Source organism: Pseudorca crassidens, chromosome 1, assembly GCF_039906515.1.
Source record: "Pseudorca crassidens isolate mPseCra1 chromosome 1, mPseCra1.hap1, whole genome shotgun sequence".
NCBI classification, from domain to species: Eukaryota; Metazoa; Chordata; class Mammalia; order Artiodactyla; family Delphinidae; genus Pseudorca; species Pseudorca crassidens.
Window position 1 is genome coordinate 28,149,283 of NC_090296.1, and position 22,937 is coordinate 28,172,219.

General features: G+C 41.6%; 1 protein-coding gene across 2 annotated transcripts in view; it reads left to right on the top strand.

Moving 5' to 3' along the window:
• Nucleotides 1–3,575: 3,575 nt before the first annotated feature.
• Nucleotides 3,576–22,937, top strand: part of NEK9 (NIMA related kinase 9) — a 37,265-nt gene continuing 17,903 nt past the window's right edge. The window contains exons 1-13 of one of the 2 annotated variants that reach the window (XM_067730018.1): nucleotides 3,576–3,946; nucleotides 6,367–6,544; nucleotides 8,254–8,309; nucleotides 8,859–8,929; nucleotides 10,564–10,669; nucleotides 12,302–12,433; nucleotides 14,239–14,349; nucleotides 15,399–15,463; nucleotides 17,772–17,822; nucleotides 18,278–18,470; nucleotides 20,120–20,264; nucleotides 20,891–21,091; nucleotides 21,982–22,028. In XM_067730018.1, coding sequence (XP_067586119.1) covers nucleotides 3,728–3,946; nucleotides 6,367–6,544; nucleotides 8,254–8,309; nucleotides 8,859–8,929; nucleotides 10,564–10,669; nucleotides 12,302–12,433; nucleotides 14,239–14,349; nucleotides 15,399–15,463; nucleotides 17,772–17,822; nucleotides 18,278–18,470; nucleotides 20,120–20,264; nucleotides 20,891–21,091; nucleotides 21,982–22,028 — 1,575 coding nt within the window. In that variant the 5' untranslated portion in view covers nucleotides 3,576–3,727. The remainder of the gene's footprint in view (nucleotides 3,947–6,366; nucleotides 6,545–8,253; nucleotides 8,310–8,858; nucleotides 8,930–10,563; nucleotides 10,670–12,301; nucleotides 12,434–14,238; nucleotides 14,350–15,398; nucleotides 15,464–17,771; nucleotides 17,823–18,277; nucleotides 18,471–20,119; nucleotides 20,265–20,890; nucleotides 21,092–21,981; nucleotides 22,029–22,937) is intronic. The other variant, XM_067730019.1, reaches the window with a different exon arrangement.

The following is a 22,937-nucleotide window of genomic DNA, read 5'->3' on the forward strand; positions in this document are numbered from 1 at the left end:
CGGTTGTAATTGCCTGTTTATTTGTCTGTTATATGGATTGTAAGCTCCATAGGAAGAGTAGGAACCATGTTTATTTTGTTCTCTTGTAACCCAGCACCTGACACAAGTTGGTACTCAGTGTTTGTTGGATGAATGAATTGAAAGTTGAAAACTATCTGTACAATCTAAGAACCCCGGAATGAAACCAACAAAAAATTTAACAGGGGTTATCAGTCAGTCAGTCTTGCATTTTGGTTTAAAAACTGTTATATATGTATGAAATAATAACGACCTGATATTCTTTCAACAAATAATTTTTAGGCCTATAATATCAAGCACTTTTCTAGGCACTGATGATACATAGTTGTGAACAAGAGGGCAAAATCCAGGCTCTCATGGAGCTTGTATTCCAATGAATGGTGATAATCAATAAAGTAAACAAGCAAGACATCAATTTTATAGATAAACATTGTGAAGAAAATAAGGGGTGATGTGATCTGGTGGGAGAGCTGTGTTACTTTGCATCACATTGGCTGTGAAAAAGAGAGGTTTGGTTAAATACAAGCACAGCGTAAGTAGATCATCATGAAGTCTGGTACAATAATAGAAAAAATGGATCCAGATCAAGGAAGACAGAAGTCCCTTGTACCCTCCTATTCAGACCCAGTGTGGAAGGTTATGCAGAGTGTAGCATATCATACTTTAAAAGGAACATTGATGGGGCTTCCCTGGTGGCGCAGTGGTTGAGAGTCTGCCTGCAGATGCAGGGGACACGGGTTCGTGCCCTGGTCCGGGAAGATCCCACATGCCGTGGAGTGGCTGGGCCCGTGAGCCATGGCCGCTGAGCCTGCGCGTCCGGAGCCTGTGCTCTGCAACAGGAGAGGCCACAACAGTGAGAGGCCCGCGTACCAAAAAAAAAAGGAACATTGATGAATTCTAGAAAGGTCAGAGGAATGTGAGCTCATTAGCTCTCATACCCTTCACCCCATTCTACCAATTCTCTTCCTCCTGTATTTGCTGTCACTACCTAAAAACAAACCTAGATGTGAGTCTCCTGGACTCAGATTTGCCTCACCAACCATATCCTAACTGAGCACAAAGTTCTAAATGTTCCTCAGATGGATTTCTTAAATCTGGGTCCCTTTTCCACTCACAGTGATAGTACCTCAGCGCTTGTCTCCCAGCCTCCAGTCTTTGTCTTCCATATTGTCATCAGAGTTCTTCGTAAAGTATAGCTTTGGTCTATGTAAGGTGATCATATTGGTTTTTGTCTGTGCTGGGCACATGAGCAAAAGAAGACTTACTAATTATGCGGGGGGGGGGGAGGTATAAATAGGGACATCACATCCCCCAGCAAATCAGGACATATAGTCACACAAATCATATACTCCCCTGCTTAGAAATCTCCAATATTTTCCATTGCCCACAGGAAAAGCCAAATTCTCTAAATAAACATTTGAGGCCTTGTCTTCTGCTTCTACCCCACATATGCCATGGCCTCCAGCCACATTGCCTTCTCTTAGCCCTCAAACATCCTGCTCTCTGAAAGACATCTGGAGCCATGTTGCTGGCTTTGACTCCCAGCTCCCCTCACTACCTATGTAACACAGAGCAGGTTACTTAACCCTTCTCTCTCAGTTCCTTTTGTAGAATGGGAATACTATGAGGATTAAACGGGATTATACATAGAAAGAAAACCTTTAATTTTTAAAAAATATTTATTTATTTAGGCTGGGTCCGGGTCTTAGTTGCAGCACGTGGGATCTTTGTTGCAGCGTGTTTTAGTTGTGGCATGCCGGATCTTTTTTAGTGGCAGCACGTGGGCTTCTCAGTTGCAGCCTGCATGTGGCATCTAGTTCCCCCACCAGGGGTTGAACCCAAGCCCCCTACATTGCGAGTGGGGTGTCTTACCCACTGGACCACCAGGGAAGTCCCAAGAAAACCTTTAGCATAGTGCCAGGAATATAACAATAAATGTTAGTTGTTATCTCTGTAGGACATATTCCCACAATTTTACGATTAAAAAGTAACCTTGGGGCTTCCCTGGTGGCGCAGTGGTTGAGAGTCCACCTGGCGATGCAGGGGACACGGGTTCGTGCCCCGGTCCGGGAAGATCCCACATGCCGCGGAGCGGCTAGGCCCGTGAGCCATGGCTGCTGAGCCTGCGCGTCTGGAGCCTGTGCTCCGCAACGGGTGAGGCCACAACAGTGAGAGGCCCGCGTACCGCAAAAAAAAAAAAAAAAGTAACCTTGGAGGGCCTCCCTGGTGGCGCAGTGGTTGAGAGTCCGCCTGCCGATGCAGGGGACTAGGGTTCGTGCCCCGGTCCGCGAGGATCCCACATGCAGCGGAGCGGCTGGACCCGTGAACCATGGCCGCTGAGCCTGCGCTTCCGGAGAGGCCGCGACAGTGAGAGGCCCGCGTACTGTAAAAAAAAAAAAAAAAAAAAAAAAAGGAACCTTGGAGATGTAAAGTTGCCCAAGGTCACATAACTGATGGAACATGTTTTTTCACTGCACTGCAATTTTTTTAGTGACTTTAGGGCGGGGAGCACCCTTTGCAGATTCCCCACCTCCAGATACAGTATCTGGCAGTGCGCAAAGAATGTTGCACGAGGTCAGTTGGTCAAAGATTTGGAAGGACACGTAGAAGGAGAATGTGAAATCTGGAAAGAGAGTGTCAGGAGAGTTGACTTAAAATATTCTTGAAGTTATGTGGAAGATGGAGGGACCCAGCGTAGTCCTGGGTAGGTCTGGAAGAAACAACTGGGCACACTGACTGAGATGACAGGAGGTAAGTATTTCCTCTGGGGGGGAAAAAGGTATAAATTGAGGGGAAAAGGTATAAATTGCTTACTAAACAAAGAGCGCTGTGCGATGTTGGAAGGGACTGTTTCCCCAGTCACTGCCCTTGAGATAGGCCTGGCGCCCATGTGAGACTGGATGACCTCTGGACATCGAGACTGTCTGAGCCTAGAGTCTGTCATACAGAGTGAAGTCAGAAAGAGAAAAACAAATACCGTATGCTAATGCATATATATGGAATCTAAAAAAAAAAAAAAATGGTACTGATGAAACTAGTGGCAGGGCAGGAATAAAGACGTGGACATAGAGAATGGACTTGAGGACGTAGGAGGAGGGTAAGTAGCATGGACATATATACGCAACCAAATGTAAAATAGCTAGCTAGTGGTAAGCAGCTGCATAGCACAGGGAGATCAGCTGGGTGCTTTGCGACGATCTAGAGGGGTGGGATAGAGAGGGTGGGAGGGAGGATCAAGAGGGGACATGGGGATGTATGTGGCTGATTCACTTTGTTGTGCGACAGAGGCTAGCGCAGTATTGTGAAGCAGTTACACTCCAATAAAGATCTATTTTTAAAAAAAACTGTCTGGGGACCTGGCCAGCAATCAGGGGAGGGGTCTGCAGACCCGTCGATGACGCCCTTGCCCCCGCCAGAGCCACTGGACTCCACGCGGTCTCCACCAGGCGCCGCCCGAGGCCTCGACTTCCCGAACCGCCTGGAGGAAATGCAGCCTCGCCGCTAGGCTAAACGAGCGACCAGAGAAAGCGGAGGAAACCCCGCCGGGCCGGAAGCACCCAGAACTGCTTCCGGGTCAAGGGGGAAGGACCCACCATGGAGCCTCGCTGGGTGCCGGGGTGGCTGGGCTGATGGGGCCGCGGGCTGGCGTCTGAAGCGGGAGAGGCGCAGCGCCGCCCGGGACACGGAGGCGGGTCCCGCGGCCGCCGCCATGTCGGTGCTGGGCGAATACGAGCGACACTGCGATTCCCTCAACTCGGACTTTGGGAGCGAGTCCGGGGGTGGCGGGGACTCGGGCCCAGGGCCCAGCGCTGGTCCGGGGCCCCGAGCCGGCGGCGGCGCGGCGGAGCAGGAGGAGCTGCACTACATCCCCATCCGCATCCTGGGCCGCGGCGCCTTCGGGGAGGCCACGCTGTACCGCCGCACCGAGGTAGCGGACCCCGGCTCCGGCCGCCCCCGCCCCGCCTGCGCGGCCCTGCTCTCCCTGCTCGTCGTCCTCGCTTAGTGTTAGGGCCCCGCAGGGTATCTGTCTCGGGGTCTTCATCACTCGTTCAACTCTCCTGCACTAGGAGTTCGTTAGAGCACTGGTTTTACTGACTGGTCGTTTTTGTTTAAATCAGGCAACTGAACAAGTCATTGAACCTTCTCTGAGCCTTAGTTTCCCCATCTGTAAATTGGAGTTAGTGATAGCTACGTACCTTAAACGTAGTATTTACTTTTTAAGGTTATTTTGTGAATCGAACAAAGGTACTTTGCAAACTGTAAATTAAAGTAGTTTATGAATGTGAGGTATTGTCAAAACTTCCTTCCTATTGTGCTGTACAGCTCTCCAAGGTCGAGGTGGAGAGGAGGGGATAGCTTCAAAATTCCCACATCCGTGGCAGCTCCTCTGCCTTTGCCGTATCTTTATGTTCAGATATGAACACGCAGTTGGAGATTTTTCTTGAAGATCATGGGGAAGATTGTAGCGTGTTAGTTTCTTCAGTGATTATCCAGCAGCGTTTATGCGTGGGAAATACTTTTTTATTTTTGGTATATTCTAAGCCATTAGTTCTTAACCTTGGGAGGGACAGGACTCCTTTGAGAATCTAATGTAAACATACCCTCCCCCCAGTCCACTACTGCACACATACAAATCCTTTGAAGAGATTTGTGGATTACTGACCCTCAAGTTCAGAATGTATACTGATTAAAACCCTATACTGAGGAGTCTACTTGCAAAAACTAATCATAAACAGGGTTTGATCACTAAAGTCTTAAAACTCTAGTTTTAGAATAGGTAAGCATCCATGAGAACTTGCTGGGGTTGCTGAAGGCGATTGATCTATCAGTGATCTATCTGTCTGCAGTTCTGGTGTGTGTTCCAAGGTACTTTTAAGGCTAAAAGATGGAGGAGGAGAGAGGTGGTTGCAAGATTAATGTATAAGGTTAGAGTTACTGTTGGTATTCTGTTTTCTTATTTGTACTCAAAATATGAGAATGAGGAGATGAGCTTTGGCATTCCTATTTTATAGTTAAAGAAACTAAGATAGTATATTTAAGAACTTGCCCACTTAAATTAGAAGCAAATCCTGGGCTAGAATGGAGTTTCACATCTCCTTGTCCATGCCTTTCCATTATTATCATGTTGAACTTGATTACCAAGGTTGTTTTAAGTTTGATTGCACTTTCCCTAAAATTGCACAGTATTATCCATAACACCAAATGTTTATTACATCTGTGAATTTACAAGGGTTTATTTAGAAGCAGCCCTTTCTCTCAAGAAGCGTATATTTCATTGGGAAGACATGTTAGTCTTGTTAGTAACAAATAGCGTTTAAGTTGTATGTGTATATAAGGGGAAAAGAATGGACAAATATTTTAGTGTATGAGCTCTGAAAGTTAAGGAAATGCACAGTGGGAGGTTCATTGATCTTCCCTCAAAGTTTCAAAGGCCTAACGAAGCCATTCTAAAGGATAGGGAGGGTTATTTAGGTGGGGATGCTCCTGGGCTGGGGAGCAGTATCTGTAAGGAATTAGAGATGTTATAAAACGGAGTGAATATTGGGAGCCACAGGTAAGTCTTCATGAAAAGAGGAAAACATGATAACATAAAAGTGACAGTAGAAAGAGAGCTGCAGAATGGGACAGGGTGAGGAAAGTTAACTCAGAGCCCTTAGACCTGGCTTATTCTTATCCAGAAAGGATAAATGAAAATCACTAGAGAGAAATCTAAATTTATAAAATTAGAGGCAATTTTAACATTTCTATTTTACAAGAAACTGTGGTCAGCCATAGGTAACCATTTTCCAGTTCTCTACTTCTCCAATACAATCCTCATCATGACTAGCAGTCTTTCATAATGTCCCTCAATAGAATCTTTGAGACCTACCTCCATCCCATATTTTTTACCTGGAATTGACATCATGTAAATTAAGTGTAGAAACAATGTAACAGAATCTTTTTTTTTTTTTTTTGCGGTACGCGGGCCTCTCACTGTTGTGGCCTCCCTTGCTGCGGAGCACAGGCTCTGGACGCACAGGCTCAGCGGCCATGGCCCACGGGCACAGCCGCTCCGCGGCATGTGGGATCTTCCCGGACCAGGGCACGAACCCGTGTCCCCTGCATCGGCAGGCGGACTCTCAACCACTGCGCCACCAGGGAAGCCCTGTAACAGCATCTTAATGCTTTCCCAGGCCTGCAGTAAATTATGATGCTTGGTTGTATGCAGAACCTTTAAAGTCTGTTCATGTTTAAAGGAAAAAAAGGAGTCAGTCTAGGAAGTTTTCTTTCTAGGCTTACAGATCCGGGTGTGGATTCATTCTCTGCCAGGCGCGAGGAAAGCATGATAGCTGTATTACTGTGTTACAGGATGACTCATTGGTCGTGTGGAAGGAAGTTGATTTGACCCGACTGTCTGAGAAGGAACGTCGTGATGCCTTGAATGAGATTGTTATTCTGGCGCTGCTGCAGCATGACAACATTATTGCCTACTACAATCACTTCATGGACAACACCACCCTGCTGATTGAGCTGGAATATTGTAATGGTAAGGTAGAATTCAGTGGGACTTCCTCCAGTGAGACATTCCTGTGCTTATACTTACCTTAAGGGGGAGAGAAAAAGAAGATACACATACAAAGAGTAAGAACTTTAAATGGATTTCTAGAGTTTAAGAGAAATAGTTCAGGCCCTGGAGAGTTTTGAAATGATCTACAAAATGAGGGGAGGGATTTTTACCCTGCATACTCAGATTCTCCTTTGTGATGATAATTCCATCTTCAAATTACTTGTTCAGTTGAATTTTACATTCATTTTTCAAGGTTTTTTCCTTATGAAATGACATTAGTCAAGCATTAGAGACATAGCATGGTTTGACACTTGATATAATATATAATGAAATGGCTTGATATATAATGAAATCTTATAGGTAATATTTATTTATATTGACTTCAACTAAAGCCATCCTATTGAAAAGTGGTCCAAAGATCATAGCTGACTGAAAATGAAAATGATTTCTTTGAACACTTTTGCTTGTAAAATAGCAGTATAGCCTGTTTGTTAAGAAAATAGACCCTGAGCCCATATCCTAAGCTTCACTACTTTTTAGCTCTGTATCTTGCATTAGCAACTTAACCTCTCTGTGCCCCAGCCTCCTTATCTTAAGTGAGCTTGATGATAAGCAATAGTTACCTACTAGGGTTGTTGTATGAAATGAATATGTAAAGCTCCTAGCATAGTACTTGATATGTAGCAAATTTTTGATAAATACTGTACAAGCTATTATCCTTATTACGTAAGAGAACCCCCAAAGCCCTTTCTTGAGCTGCATGCTAAAGAGGTTCCAGCATATTCTTCACTTAAATCTCTTAAGAGAAAGCTCCTAGACTTCTAACTTTCTTACTAGATTCTTGTGTACCATGATTGTTCCTGTGTTCAACCCTAAATGTATGAGATTATATTAGAAATTTTTGAAGTAGCAGAAGCCTCAAGTAGCTAACTTCCTTTGTGGTTAGGAGGAACTAGAATGAATGGTGTATTTATTGAAACTCTGAGTTTAAATTGCAAGGGGAAAAAAGTTGTGAAACTTAACCAGGACTACAGTGTAAGTTACAGCTGCAGGTAGGAAATAAAATGAACCATCATCATTTGCAGTCTGTATTACTTGATAATGAAAGGGAGAAGCAAATTCAGACTTACTCTGCAGGAAGGAGTTAGTAAAGGGAGTAATGATTGGAAACAATCTAGAGTCTCCCCTAAATTTTGGGAAACTTTTTCAGCGTGAAGTGGAAAGAAAAAGAAGTTGATGATATACACCTGTATATACAAAACATCACATCACAGCTGTAACCCAAATGTTCTAATAGTCACACTGAGAGAGTTGTTACCAAAATATTGCAGATTCCTTTAAAAGCAGTTTCGGAAAAGAAAATCATCTGATTTTGAAGACTTTCAAAGTAATTTTACAAATTAGGGCACTATAGAAAGTGTCTTTACTCTCATCTTTTCTAAAAATGCTGTACTTCCCATTTTCATATTGAGTCTCTTCTGTTAGGGAGGGGAATCTCTGAAGAATATTTCAGATATAGTCCTTGACAGATAGGAAGAGTTTTGTAGCCATGTACCCAAGAGCTGAGAAGGAAGAAGGGGTATCTTTTAAGAGGAAGCGGAATCCTTCACTTACTGTGCCACCTGTTAAAACCCTAGGAGCGTTGATCTCTATTAAGCAATTCAAACCTGTTTCTTGTTTTATTGCAGGAGGGAACCTGTATGACAAAATCCTTCGTCAGAAGGACAAGTTGATTGAGGAAGAGGTAATTCATATTTCTGTGGAAGGAAGCTAGAATTGTAATGTTGTGATTCTTGCATTCTAGTTCTGTATTTACTCTTACAACAATGAAGAGTGTTTTTTTTCGTTTTATTTAGACTCCTTCCAGGCTCTGATTGATATTCATGAGAAAGGAAACCTCTAACAAGGAAGCTGACTATAGCTGCTTCCTAAATGGTTTACCTCCACATCATGATTCTCTATGAGCTTTCTTTCCTGGTTCTGTTACTGCATACTGGTATGCCCAGTTTTCTATACCTTTGCATTCTTCCTGGATTTCTTTCCACAAGTCTGCTTCATCATACTATATAACAATATTGGAACTATTTTATAATGATCTGCTTTTTCTTTTTTTTTTAAACCCCTACCACTTTTCTTTGCCTACTCAACCTACAAGCAAGAAATGTCAAGTCATGTTGAATCATAACCTCTGGTTGCAGCTTCCTTTGTTTTGTGTGTTCGAGTGTGTGTGTTTATTTATATGGTTTTTTTTGGTTTGTTTCCAGTCCAAGTATAATTTATTTTTTCTCTGCAGATGGTGGTATGGTACCTATTTCAGATTGTTTCAGCAGTGAGCTGTATCCATAAAGCTGGAATCCTTCATAGGTAATGAGTGAAAGAATGTGGGATGTATTCCTTTCCACCAGTACAACCCTCACCTTGGGTACCTCCCATCAGCACTATTATTTTCTTGATTAAGCAGTCAAGGCTTTTCCGTTGATATAATTTAGGAAGGAAACAGTGAGTAATGAGGGGCGTTATCTTCACTTCCTAAAGTTAAACTGTGATCTAGGAAGAATCTCCTCAGTAGCTAAGTACTGCTCAGTCATCTCTTTAAGAAGTATTTTAGAGGTGAGTTCATTAATTCATCAGTAAAGCCTAGAAAGCCACAATAAAAGTGGTATTAGATTGGTTGGAACTCATAGTAAATGTTTTCTCTGAGCAATAAAATGGGCAATTGTTTTTAATTTTATAATTAAGTCTTTTAATTTAAGTAAAAAGGGCTTCCCTGGTGGCTCAGCAGTTAAGAATCCACCTGCCAATGCTGGGGACACGGGTTCAAACCATGGTCTGGGAAGATCCCACATGCCACGGAGCAACTAAGTCCGTGTGCCACAACTACTGAGCCTGCGCTCTAGAGCCCGTGAGCCACAACTGCTGAGCCCACGTGCCACAGCTACTGAAACCCATGCGCCTAGAGCCCGTGCTTCGCAACAAGAGAAGCCACCGCAGTGAGAAGCCCGCATACCACAACGAAGAGTAGCCCCCGCTCACCACAACTAGAGAAAGCTCGCGTGCAGCAACAAAGACACAACACAGCCAAAAATAAATAAATAAATAAATAAATGATTTAAGTAAAAAGCTTATTCACTTTGTACAATTAATTATGCAGTTTTACCAGAGCTTTGGCCAGGGGAAACAGCTTTCTATTCACTTTTAGCTATAGGAGAGAACCATTATAAGAGCATTTCCATGTCATTATACCCTCCTTAAGTGAGTCATGGACCATTGTTAGAGATTAATGTTAATACACTAGCATTTCCCTTTTTATTGATTTGTCCATTCAGTTACCATATATTTCTTGATAGCTGTCGAGTGGCTACAGTTGTGTATTGTTACTTTCTTTTCGACAATTACAAAGAATATTGTTCTGTTTTTTTCACATCTTTCAGTAAAGGAAGCCAGAGTATGAACTAGACACAGTTTATTTGTGTTACTTATGGTCAGTTCATCTTTAGAAAGATAGTGATTTTATTTAGGTGATCTGCATAGCCTAATCATTTTGCTGCTGGAATGTGCTGTCTCTTCTGTTCTCTTGCCTTAACAAATTTGAAACTTTGGCACCAAGTGTTAAAATTGCCTTGATAATCACTTATTTCAAGGCACAAGTGTTAATTGAAGAGGCAGTACACCTTATAGGAATTATGATTACCTAGGGCACCATTTTTTTTTTTTTTTGGTCTGACCCTCTCAACTTTTCCTAACGACTTCAGTGTTTTGGGGGACATGCCTGTGCTGCAAAACCACGGAGGATGAAGTTAATTCTCTGCCTCCACTCCCCCAAGTCCCCTTCTCAGTGTTAAAATGTATGAGAAAGTGATGACCACTCTTTGGGATCCCGTAACAACCTGAGCAGTGGTAACACACTCTTTTTATTTTGTAATAATTTGGGGTGGGAAGGGGGATGAGATAAAATTGTTGAGTGTATGGGTTTAATATACAGCATCTTTTTTTTTCAGAGATATAAAGACATTAAATATTTTTCTGACCAAAGCAAACCTGATAAAACTTGGAGATTATGGCCTAGCAAAGAAACTTAATTCTGAGTATTCCATGGCTGAGACGGTAAGTATGTGTTATCCTTGACTTGGTTGGTTTTGTTTTGTTTTTTGGTGGCGCTATGCAGCATGTGGGATCTTAAGCAAAGTCCTAACCACTGGACCGCCAGGGAATTCCTCCCAGCGTAGTTTTTTTCTTTTCCTTTCCTGCACTGTGAGATATAACTGTACCCCTAAATTTTGCACACTTTTCTCAATATTTTTACAAGTTCTCCATACTTCTAAAGCAAGTCTTCAGGAGTCTTTTTCCTGGACCCACTAACAGTCATTTACATGCTCAGGTGTTTTTTCAAGAGCCATTGTCCACATAACAGCTCTGACATCATTGGCCTTTCCAACACTGACTAGAGACTTTTCTAAAAGCAATAAAATACTTTACCATTTTTTCCAGCCTAGGATCTTTAGTAGATTTCACTTCATCTCTCATTTAATTGTTTGTTCTTAGGGTGTTAGACATCTCTGTGTTTCCTTTGAGTTTTTTCTGGTTCAGAAACCCTATATTACAAATAAAGGCTGATGCCCAAAGAACAATCGCATCTTTAATATGATACACAGTCTGAACCGCAGAGCTCCCTTCTCACTTGATCCTATGAAAGATGATTTGTAAAGAGTAGACATAAGCTGATCTTTAAAGACAGTGATCTGATCCTTTTAGGACTTATAAAACCCAATTATTACTCTTCTGGTTTCACAATGCTTTGTCTTTAAAAGAACTTGAAAATGTAAACTAATAAAATTAATTTTGTCCTGATGATTATTTTTGATAATGTTGAGATGTGCCTACAAGCAATCTAGAAATATCCAAGGATACTGATAGCCAAGGTTGGGAGTCGGCTTCAGGGACTCAATTTGCTTGTATGACGGTGCCATATTGAGTTTCTGAGGAAGTAGTCATGTTGCATGGATTTTTCTCATCAAGAGTAATCCGATAAAACCAAGATTTAACTTTTTTAACCCAGTTAAATGCAAAGAAGGAACGATATGTAAGCCATCTGAAAAACTGCTTTGCCTTGCTGATGAAAGATGGCTGTCAGTTTTATTAGAATTTCCAGGGTACTCATTGTCTCTCATCTTGGGAGAGGCATGACCTCCATTCAGGGCATTTTTTTTCCTTCCAACACATTCTTGAACTCAGAAGGTCTTTTTAAATTTGGAAGAAATTCACTAGCTGTGTTAGTATTACAAATGTTAAATTGAGTCATTTACAAAGTTTCACTACTATGCGTTTCAGTTAGAACTTTTAACCTGTTTATTCAATTACCATCTCTGCACTACCAGTTTTTTTTTTTCCATTAGTGAACTTTTACCAAGTATGCTTTTTATAAAGTCTGTGAAGTCTTAAGTGGGTCTTGAATGCCTAAATCCTTTGTGATCCAGGAATCACAGAGCTTTTCTGTCTCCCAAATTACCATAGGTCTTTACCACAGAGATTGTCCCTTTATAATTGGCCCAAGAGATCTGATATGAATAAGATTTCTCCTCATAGTGGCATCATCTCATAAAAACCATTTTGGGATATGCTGATGAATGTTTTGTAATTGTTATCACTAGTTCTAGGAAATTTAATTTAGTTGTTGAAATATTAATATAGTTACCTCAGAAAAGAAGTTATTCTTTGATTGCTTTCTTTGTTGTTCAGCTTGTGGGAACTCCATATTACATGTCTCCAGAGCTCTGCCAAGGAGTTAAATACAATTTCAAGTCTGATATCTGGGCAGTGGGCTGTGTCATTTTTGAACTGCTTACGCTAAAGAGAACATTTGATGCTACAGTAAGTTGATGTATTATCCCTGCATTGTCCTTGCAAATGGTACAGCTTGGTTGAGAGAATCAGCTTTATCCCTGAGCTTCTGATTTCTTGAACAGAAATCAGCTGTAGGAAAAATAACCAGTATTCAGGCACTGGCTTAGTAGTGTATTACTAAAATTCTATAGACAAGATTTATTTCCAACTTGAATTCCCCACTGAAATAATCATAATCAAGTAGTTTGAGCACGGTCCTTGAATCCGTTGACTATAATTTTAAAACTGGCTCTAGGATCGACTGTGTGATGCAGCAATTTAGATAAGCTATTTCATCTCTTACGCTTCAGCTACATCATTTTATAAAAGCTAAGGCAAGTTATATAATACTCATTAAAGTGTTTTGATCTTTTTTATGAAAAATTACACCCTGACTCTTACTAAAGATTGCTACTGTTTTATAAACAACAAATCCCTTTAAGTCTCTTTTCTTTTCCTCTTAAGTAAAGCCCAGTATAAAGCAGTGCTTGCCAAACTTTAATATACATAGGAAATCACCTGGGCATCTTGTTAAAATGCAGACTCTATTTTAGTGTGTCTGGAGCTAGGCCTGATATTCTGCATTTCTGACAAACTCCCAGATGATGCCGATGCTACTAGTCCATGGGTCACAATTTGAGTAGCAGAAGTGGATTCACATCCAATATCCTCTACAAACCAGATGTGAGAACTTAGGCAAATCACTTCATGTCTTTAATCCTCTATTTCATTAGCTATAACAAGGGAAAAAATACATATTCCTCTCATAGAGATGCTCTGCTAATGTATATGAAAATGCAAATATAAGATAATGCAGAATTCTTTGGCCTTTTATGAGACCTGTTTATTTTTCTAAGTGCTGAAGTTTATTCTGATCTGTCGTCTAGTTTTCTTAAATAACATAGTGGAAAGAAAATGAATTTTGGAGTCACTTAGACTTTGGCTGAAATTATGGCTCCATTTTTACTATCCGTGTGTAGTCTTGGGCAAGTTACTTTACATCTCTGAATTGGTAATGATAACCTTGCATGGTGTTTGCAAGGGTTAAAAAACATTATATGTGCAACTTATGTTTCTATTGGTCTCAGTAAAGGTGGTGGTGGCACTGGTATAATAATTTCTTATCATTATGAACTTATTATTCATTGCCTTGTCTGTTACAGCAGAGTATCACCTGTATAACCATTATTCGGATATATAAATTAGGAGGCAAATTAGTTGGCAAAGGACATACTTAAAGCCAAGGAGCATAGCTAACCTTGCTTTCCTTTTTCTTAGGATTCAGTTGAAGGGTCAGATTATAATATACTCTGAGTATTATTCTATTGGTCGCATATTATTCTATTGGCTCCATGTTGGCCAGTTGGCTTCATTCTCTGACAGCAGTAATGCATCCCTAACCATTTCTTTTTTTTTTTTTTTTTTTTTGCGGTACGCGGGCCTCTCACTGTTGTGGCCTCTCCCGTTGTGGAGCACAGGCTCCGGACACGTAGGCTCAGCGGCCGTGGCTCACGGGCCTAGCCGCTACACGGCATGTGGGATCTTCCCGGACCGGGGCACGAATCCGTGTCCCCTGCATCAGCAGGCGAACTCTCAACCACTGCGCCACCAGGGAAGCCCCCCTAACCATTTCTTGCTGATATATACCAACGGTTGTAAAAAGAAGTCAGACCTAATTCAGAACTATTGCCATTTCTTTATATGATAGTCACAGGCATCTCAAAGCCCCTGCTAGTAGATTATAATGTCATCTTTATATAACCAAGGACAATACAATAATCATTTTCTCATAGAACCCACTCAACTTGTGTGTGAAGATTGTACAAGGAATCCGGGCCATGGAAGTTGATTCTAACCAGTACTCTTTGGAACTGATCCAAATGGTCCATGCATGCCTTGACCAGGTAAGTGTGACTTAACATATTGATTTCAGTTCAGTGCTTTCCCTTCCAGCCTCAGTGTTTGGAGTATGGCATAGATGAACCTGCACAAAACCACATCCACTTCCCCAGGGTAGGATGTATTTGGGGCTGTATCCAGGAGAATAGGCATTGGCAATTCATGATAGTTGTGTGCTTCAGCCAACAAATTCTTCCTTTACTAATTTGCGAAATGAATTTACCATCTAAATTGTGCTCCATTTTTTATGATCAAGATTAATTTTTTTAAATTGATTTCATAAAATAATAGAGGTAATTTAGAATTCCTAATGTGCAGAATGTTTACAGTTCTAAATGTCACAGTTGCCTTGCAGTGCAGCTCTAGGTCAGTATTATTCAAAGGTGGTCCAGGAACCACAGGCGTTAGAATCTCCAGGGGATGGGGGAGTTTTACAAGAAGAAAATGAAGATTCCTGGGCCCCACCCCAGACTGACTGGATCAGAATCTCTGTGGATAAAGCCCAGAAATCTTTATTTGTAACAGGCACTCCAGGAGATTCTTATGTACTATATATACTGAAATTTGAGAACCACTGCCCTGACAGTTAAAACAAGTGAGGAAGATACATTCTCATTCACATATAAGTGTTGATGATAGTGAGCATGAAGCATAGAATGTGACATAAGAAATAGGTTTTTTGAAACAGAAGGATGGTATATAGTGATCTTTGAATAACAAACCTCCAGGCTTCTAAGAGGAAGTAAAATGCGTCTTTAAATCCCATTTTGCCCATTCCATTTACTTATTTAAATATTTATTTTGGCTGCACCAGGTCTTCGTTGTGACGTACAGGATCTTCATTGCGGCATATGGGCTTCTTAGTTGGGGCACATGTATTCTTAGTTGTGGCATGCACACTTCTTAGTTGCAGTATGCATGCAGGATCTAGTTCCCCAACCAGGGATCAAACCCAGTCCCCTGTATTGGGAGCATGGAGTCTTACACACTGGACCACCAGGAAGTCCCTTGCGCATTCCCTTTAAGTTAAAACTAACCCACTGATACTTTTTAGGATCCTGAGCAGAGACCCACTGCAGATGAACTTCTGGATCGCCCCCTTCTCAGGAAACGCAGAAGGTAAAGAGCAAAGAAGTTGCTTCATTTTCTTTCTGTAGATGGCTGACTATTAGAAGCCTGACCAGAGTACTACAAAGAGAGGGTGGTGTTTCCTGACTTTGCCACTCTGCTGCTATTTTCTTCCAACAGCTCTGCTTTCATTGCTTGATGTAGTTCCTGACTTTCAGCTCCTTAACCTGTGCTACTTTGTTCTAAATTAATACTGATGAGACCCTGGAGCCCTTCACTCCTCCCCATCTTCTGTGAGTTCTAATCTAGAGTTTGGGCACTAGAGTGTAGTAATTAAGAGAGGAGGGCTCCGGACTCAGACATCCTTATGTTTGTATCTGAGTTGTGTCATTATCTTTGTCAAGTTATTTAACATCTCTGTCCCTTCGTTTTCTCTATAAAGTGAGGTAGGGTGAGGATTAAAGGAGGTAACGCATATAAAGTGCTCAACATATAAAGCCCAGGGCCTGGCACAAGGTGCTCAACAATTGTTGGATAGTAGTATGGGTTTGGACCAGGCCTTTGCTTTTTAGTGCATTTGTTTAGATGGTAGATTGCAATTGGAGGGGTCCTCTTCAGATACCTTTTGCCCATTTCCTGTAGTCGAAGTTGATTGATTCCTGACAGGTTATTTCCTGAGGTTTATTTAGTGTTAAAGATCTCTAGAGGTAGGAAGAAGGTCCTTTATCCCTCATTTTTTGTAGGAGGCTTCAAACCCTAACTCAGAGGAAGAGGTGTTCTTCATCCTTGTTAAATGCTCTAGTCTCTATTTCATCCTGTTATCTATTTTTTTTTCTGTTATACTATTTTTGCCTAACAACCCTTCTTCCTCCTCTGCCAGTTCTTTGTTTTTGAATCTTCCCAATATTCAAACATGTACTGTGCTCTTTTTCAAGTGTTGCCCTTAGATGCATTAAGTGATACCTAATTCCATAATCTCTGCTGTTTAGTCAGTAACCTTTATTCTGTTGTATTAAATTAATCTTTTTCTGGTTCTCCAGTTGATCTCCAGCCAGTGTTTTAGTGCATAGAATTATGTATAATACTCCAGATGCAGCACTGTAAACTTCCATTTATGTTCTTTTCGTATTCAGGCAATATCACCCTTTAGGGCTGGTTGAGCATATTCTAATTCTTTATCTGGCTTATTTTCCAACAATATATTCACTGTTTAAATCTCTTATTTAAATGTTTCCATTGATAATGCAATTTTTATTGAGAGAGTTGGAGATTTACATGTAGTACTTTGTTAGAACTTTGTTCTTTGTTGGGAAAACAGAAGACAGAGCTTTCGAGATAAAGCACAGACACAGGGAATTGTGGAAGTATTCAGGAAGCACTAAGTCCTGTTTGGCTAGAGGTTCTAGACCTGGCGTTCTCAATAGCAACACCTCAGGAACTTTAAAGAAAATGCTGGTTCTTAAGCACCACCCCAGGTCTTCAGCTATAATTGATTTAGGCAGAATGAGAACCCTGAGTTAGCACATGGGAGTGGATACAGGGAAGGAAGGCTGGAAAGGTAGGCAGAGAATGTTGAATGCCAGATGAAGGAATCTGTGCTTTATTCAAGGAATAGTACGGAAGTGTTGGTTATTTATGAGAGGGCAGTTCATGTGGTGAGAGATGCGCCTTAGGAAGAGTTATTTAGCAGTAATAATATCAGTGTTAAATCAGTATAGGACTGATTAAAGTGGATTGAAACTGTGGTGAGACCAATTAGGTGCTACCACAGCCCAGTTGGGAAGTAAAGCTGCCCAGAACCAAGGTGGTGAGACTGGGAAGGAGACGTGAGTGAAAGGGCATTGTATAAGTAGAATCTATAAAACTTGAATATTGAAGAAAGGAAGACATCTGAATCCAAAATCACTGAAGTTTTAAACCTAGTTCACTGGAAGAATAGAGGGTGCCAGTTATAGAATTAGGAGAGTCAGAAAGAAAAGCTCTATTGGAGAAAGACAATGAGCTGAGCTTTAGAGATGTTGAGTTTAGAGAGTCAGTGGGCAGACTAAAGGAAGATGTCAGCAGGTTCCAAAAACGAGCATCAGAGGTTCTCAAGGTTCTCTGGTCCAGCCTGGAACATTCCTCAGAGACAGAAAGCAAATGGCCCCAGACTGCTGTCCCCCTTGTATTTAATGAATTGTCTAATGCTAGGCCTATAGAACTGTTTCAGTTGTATCGAAGTACTTTCTTAAAAGTATTGTAACATTGTGGGAGGCATATGGTTTATAGAAGATTAAGTCTGTGAAAGGTTTTAAAGAGACACTAGTGCAATATAAGAACCTATTATTTCTCTCATGTATCTTTGCTTTTCTTTTGGTAGAGAGATGGAGGAAAAAGTCACACTGCTTAATGCACCTACAAAGAGACCAAGGTAATGCTCAAGAGACTCTTGAAAAGTAATATATCTTAAATTACCACCAGGGGGTCTTTCTTTCTTGGGTCTGGACATTGTTTGATCCCAGTAAGAAGCCTTTGGCATCCTTTCAGAAGCCAACATCTGCTTAAATGTCAAATAGTCATTTCAGAGAAAAGGAAAGCTATAATTTTACCGTCATGCTAAAGTGGACATCATTATCATGATGAATGTTGAAAAGTTGAAAAGTGTAGGTGTTATGGATCAGACTGCTATCTGATGTGGCTGAGCTGTGATGAAGCCTTAAGGCAGGAATTGCAAAGCCTGCTATGTTAGAGGGTTGAAATAAGTCATCGAGAAAGAACATACTTTCTCATACCATAATTGGCAGTTCTCAAGGAAAAGACTGGAAGCATTTTTCTTTGATATAATTTTTATGTTAAATGTTCCTTTGTTCTGGGGGTTGTCGTCAGGTCAAGCACTGTGACTGAAGCACCCATTGCTGTGGTAACATCTCGAACCAGTGAAGTCTATGTTTGGGGTGGTGGGAAATCCACTCCCCAGAAACTGGATGTCATCAAGAGTGGCTGTAGTGCCCGGCAGGTGTGTGCAGGGAATACCCACTTTGCTGTGGTCACAGTGGAGAAGGAACTATACACCTGGGTGGTAAGTGAAAGCTACGTACTTTAGAACAGTGACGTGCGCCTCATTGTTTACTGGGCCCAGGCTGTCTAAGAATTTTGTTGGTTGAACATGTGCTGCAGAAGTGGCAGCATGGGATGATGGAATGTGAGCTCTTTTGAGAGTAGGGATTTTGTCTGTTTAGTTCACTGATGTATCCCCAATGCCTGGTACATGTTAGGTCGCTTATAAATGTTTTTTGAATGAATGAATAAAAGAGAGAGAAAGAAAGAGAGAAAGAATTAAAAGGCTTGGACTCAGGAGATTGCATTCTCATTTACCACTGGGTGATTTCAGAAGGTCACTTAATTACTCTGTTCTATTACCATGCATTTCAGAGCAACTCATACCTGTGAAATAGCTTTGTAAACAAATGAAGCAGTGTACCACGTCAGGAAAATTCTAAGACTTCCATCAGTGATTGAAGATGGAATATCTTGAGTAGAATTTTCCTTTGTTCCCCTCTAGATTCTATCCTCTCTCTCACCTCGAACAAACTGCCAATATTTGCTGTCTCTTTTCTTATCTCCCACTCATTCCTCATTCACCTACAGTGCAGCTTCCATCCCTCCACTCAATTGAAACTACTCTTGACAAAATGACCTATAAATTGTGAAAATAAAACAGATAGGTACACTTGAGTCCTTGCTTGATCTCCTGTAGTATTTGACATAGTTGGTCACTCCCTCCTTGAAGCCTGGTCTTCCCTTGGCTTCTGCAAGAGCATGTTCTCTTGACTTTGCTCCTGTCTCTTCTGCTGTGCCTTCTCAGGCTCACTTCAGGCCGCTTTTTCTTTACCTGACCTTGTCTTATCTTAGGTTCTCGGTTCTTCCCACTCTTCCTCCTTCCTGAGGGAGCTCATTTTTTCCAGTAGTTTCAGATAACTTCTCCATGAGGACAGGCTTTATCCCCAGTGTGTAACAGAGTAGACACTCAACTATTGATTGATAGAGAGAAAGAATGAGTGATTTGGCCTCTGTTATAGAGTTTTAACTTGCTGTTATTTCCTAAAATCCTCTCACTTAAAGAACTAGCTTCTGGGGGGCTGCCAGAGGTGGATTGAAATGAGTGCCTTAAAAAACATTCGTGTAAGGACTTACAGTTGAGTTATTGGATGGGAAGAATTACTTAAATCTTTAGAACTGTTGAAAAGTCATGTAGGACTATTCTCAGTGCTTTATAGCAGCGTCTTTGATGTTACCAGATTCCTTATGACGGTTACGTATTTCAGGGAAACTGTGACCAAAATTTGTAAAACTTTTATAAGGATTTCCAAGAGGCTGTACTCCTGTAAAAAAACAATCAAATTAGACTACGTAAAGAATTTTTTCATCATCACCCATAATTAAATAGACAGTTCACCTTAGACTTGGAGAAGAAAGACAAAATTGAGAATGGGTCCTTTTAAGGCCCGATGGATATCAGTCTGGATACTTTAAAAATCTTTATCTGTTGGCAGGGGTTTTTTACTATCTACCATTAAAAGGTTTAATCCTCTTACCTTTTTTTTTTCCCGTTTCTATATTTCCAACTGATTTTTTTCCTACTGTTTTTCTTAATAAGTGATACTACAGATTAGATTAAAGATTTGGCGTGAAAAGTTTAAAACTTCACAAGACCTATTTATTTCACAGAACATGCAAGGGGGTACTAAACTCCATGGTCAGCTGGGCCATGGAGACAAAGCCTCCTACCGACAGCCAAAGCACGTGGAAAAGTTGCAAGGCAAAGCTATCCGTCAGGTGTCATGTGGCGACGATTTCACTGTCTGTGTAACAGGTAAGCCAGCAGCAGAAAGCACCCAGGTGCATTTAATGTGGGGTATTTTAGTTAATTCTATGCAGTTTTAGTTGGGATTTTACAACGAAAGACAGTATCCAAAGAACCAAAGACAGCGAGCAAATATTATACACATTAATAACAACATGCCCAACTTGCTATAGCATTAGAGTAGTGATGAGCAAGGAGAAGGCAGGTGGATAACAGAGAAGAGGTGGGATTAGGAGAAATATATCGTATGTCCCAGTTGTGGGGGGAGCAGAAATAACCTCACTACCTAGTCAGGTGTAGATAACGCTGAGTCAGGAATTAGGAGCTCAAATTTAGTTTGGGTCTTGCCATTACTCACTTTATGATGTGTAAAATAGAGATGGCCCCGGTAAAATTTTAAGCCTCTTTAATATATCATCCCACCATTCTTTTTTTAACTGTTACTGTAACAGTACACATGACCCCCTAAATACCAACAACTCTAGGCTTGATAGACAGTCTGTCAGATTTCTCTGATATAATCATCCCATGTGAGCTCATTGGCTGAGGTCATCCTCATTCCAGCCCTGGCCAGCTTTCTGATGAGACAAAATAAGTCATTCCTTTGATGGGTTCTGCTTTCCTTCCTTTCACAGATGAAGGTCAGCTCTATGCGTTTGGATCTGACTATTATGGCTGCATGGGCATGGACAAGATTGCAGGCCCTGAACTATTAGAACCCATGCAGCTGGACTTCTTCCTGAACAATCCAGTGGAGCAGGTCTCCTGTGGAGATAATCATGTGGTGGTTTTGACACGAAGCAAAGAAGTCTACTCTTGGGGCTGTGGTGAATATGGTAGGTGTAGCCTTGACTCTGTCCACTTATCCCCAGGCGGACAGCCTGACCTCTTGCTTGTGTGCCTCTAAACACATCATGCAGCCTCTATTTGAGAAGTGTTAATTCAGTAAAAGAGAATCTTTTTATTTTATTTTTTTTGGCTGCGTTGGGTCTTTGTTGCTGCGCTCAGGCTTTTTCTAGTTGTGGCGAGCGGGGGCTACTCTTTGTTGCGGTGCGTGAGCTTCTGATTACAGTGGCTTCTCTTATTGCGGAACATGGGCTCTAGGTGTGTGGGCTTCAGTAGTTGTGGCACACAGGCTCAGTAGTTGTGGCTCGTGGGCTCTAGAGTGCAGGCTCAGTAGTTGTGGCACACGGGCTTAGTTGCTCCATGGCATGTGGGATCTTCCCAGACCAGGGCTCGAACCCATGTCCCCTGCATTGGCAGGCAGATTCTTAACCACTGTGCCACCAGGGAAGTCCAGTAAAAGAGAATCTTATAGACTATTTTCATTGGGAAGGAAGCACTCATTTTATTTTATTTTATTTTTTTAAGTTGAGGGGTACAGTAGATTTGATTTGATTTGATTTCTTTTTTATTTATTTATTTATTTGGTTGCATCGGGTCTTAGTTGCAGCAGGTGGGCTCCTTAGTTGCCACTTGCCGGCTCCTTAGCTGCAGCACGTGGGCTCCTTAGTTGTGGCTCGCGGGTTCCTTAGTTGCAGCTCGCCAGCTCCATAGTTGTAGCATGCGAACTCTAAGTTGCAGCATGCACATAGGATCTAGTTCCCTGACCAGGGATCCAACCCGGGCCCCCTGCATTGGGAGCGCGGAGTCTTATCCACTGCACCACCGGGGAAGTCCCTGGAAGCCCTCATTTTAATGATTTTCTTTCTTATGTGTGTCTCAGGAAGGCTGGGTTTGGATTCAGAAGAGGATTATTATACACCACAAAAGGTAAAATCAGAGGCAACTTCTTCCTAGAGCCTATCTAGGTCACACAGACTCCAGTAATATGTCCTCTTTACCTGACTCCTCATATCAAGGTGTTTATCCCTGAAATATTTCCTATCTGGGAGACTGACAATCAGGGATTCCTAATTTAGCACTATGTGGTCTTGTCATCTGACTAAATCATAAAAAGTTGCGAAAGAAGATGCAGCCACTATGGACACTCTGGAGTCACATCTTGCTTGGGGATGAGCACTAAAATCAGAATGTATAGCGAAAAAGTCACATCAAGCTAAACACACCCTGGATGGGAAATATTGGAAAGCATTAGAGTATCCCTTAACCCAGCACAGCCATTTCCCTTCCCCTTTCCACAGTTGGATACCAAATGAAGTAGTTGTTTGTATTTAGGGGTCATATTGTATGAAATGTAATATCTAATTCCTCTCAGTACTGCAAGAGCTGGCACTGTGAGAGCTGGCATGGGAGCTGAAACAAGCAGAGAGAGCACGGTCACATGCACCCTAGGACACAGGCTCACCCACTGTTCACTATTAACAATGTTTATTTACATTTTAAAAATTAACATATATCTGTGGGACCATTCTCAATCAATAGGATTCACAGTTATTCCTCTTCTTCTGAAAAGACTATAGGAGAAGGTTTGAGGTTTGAGTTTTCAGGTTTCACAGACATCCATCATGTCCCCCCACCATTCTTCAACCCTGTCTAGTTAGCTGCAGAGGGATGTGAGCCTTCAGAAGTCTTGGCTGCTGCCTCAATCCTTGGTCACCTCACTTATTATATGACCTGACTGGCACCCCACAGGGCTACTGAGTTTCTTCTATAACTATCATGGGATCTCTGCATCTCAGAGGACTAAATCAGTAATAGATCGAAGCTTCTCTTTTCCCA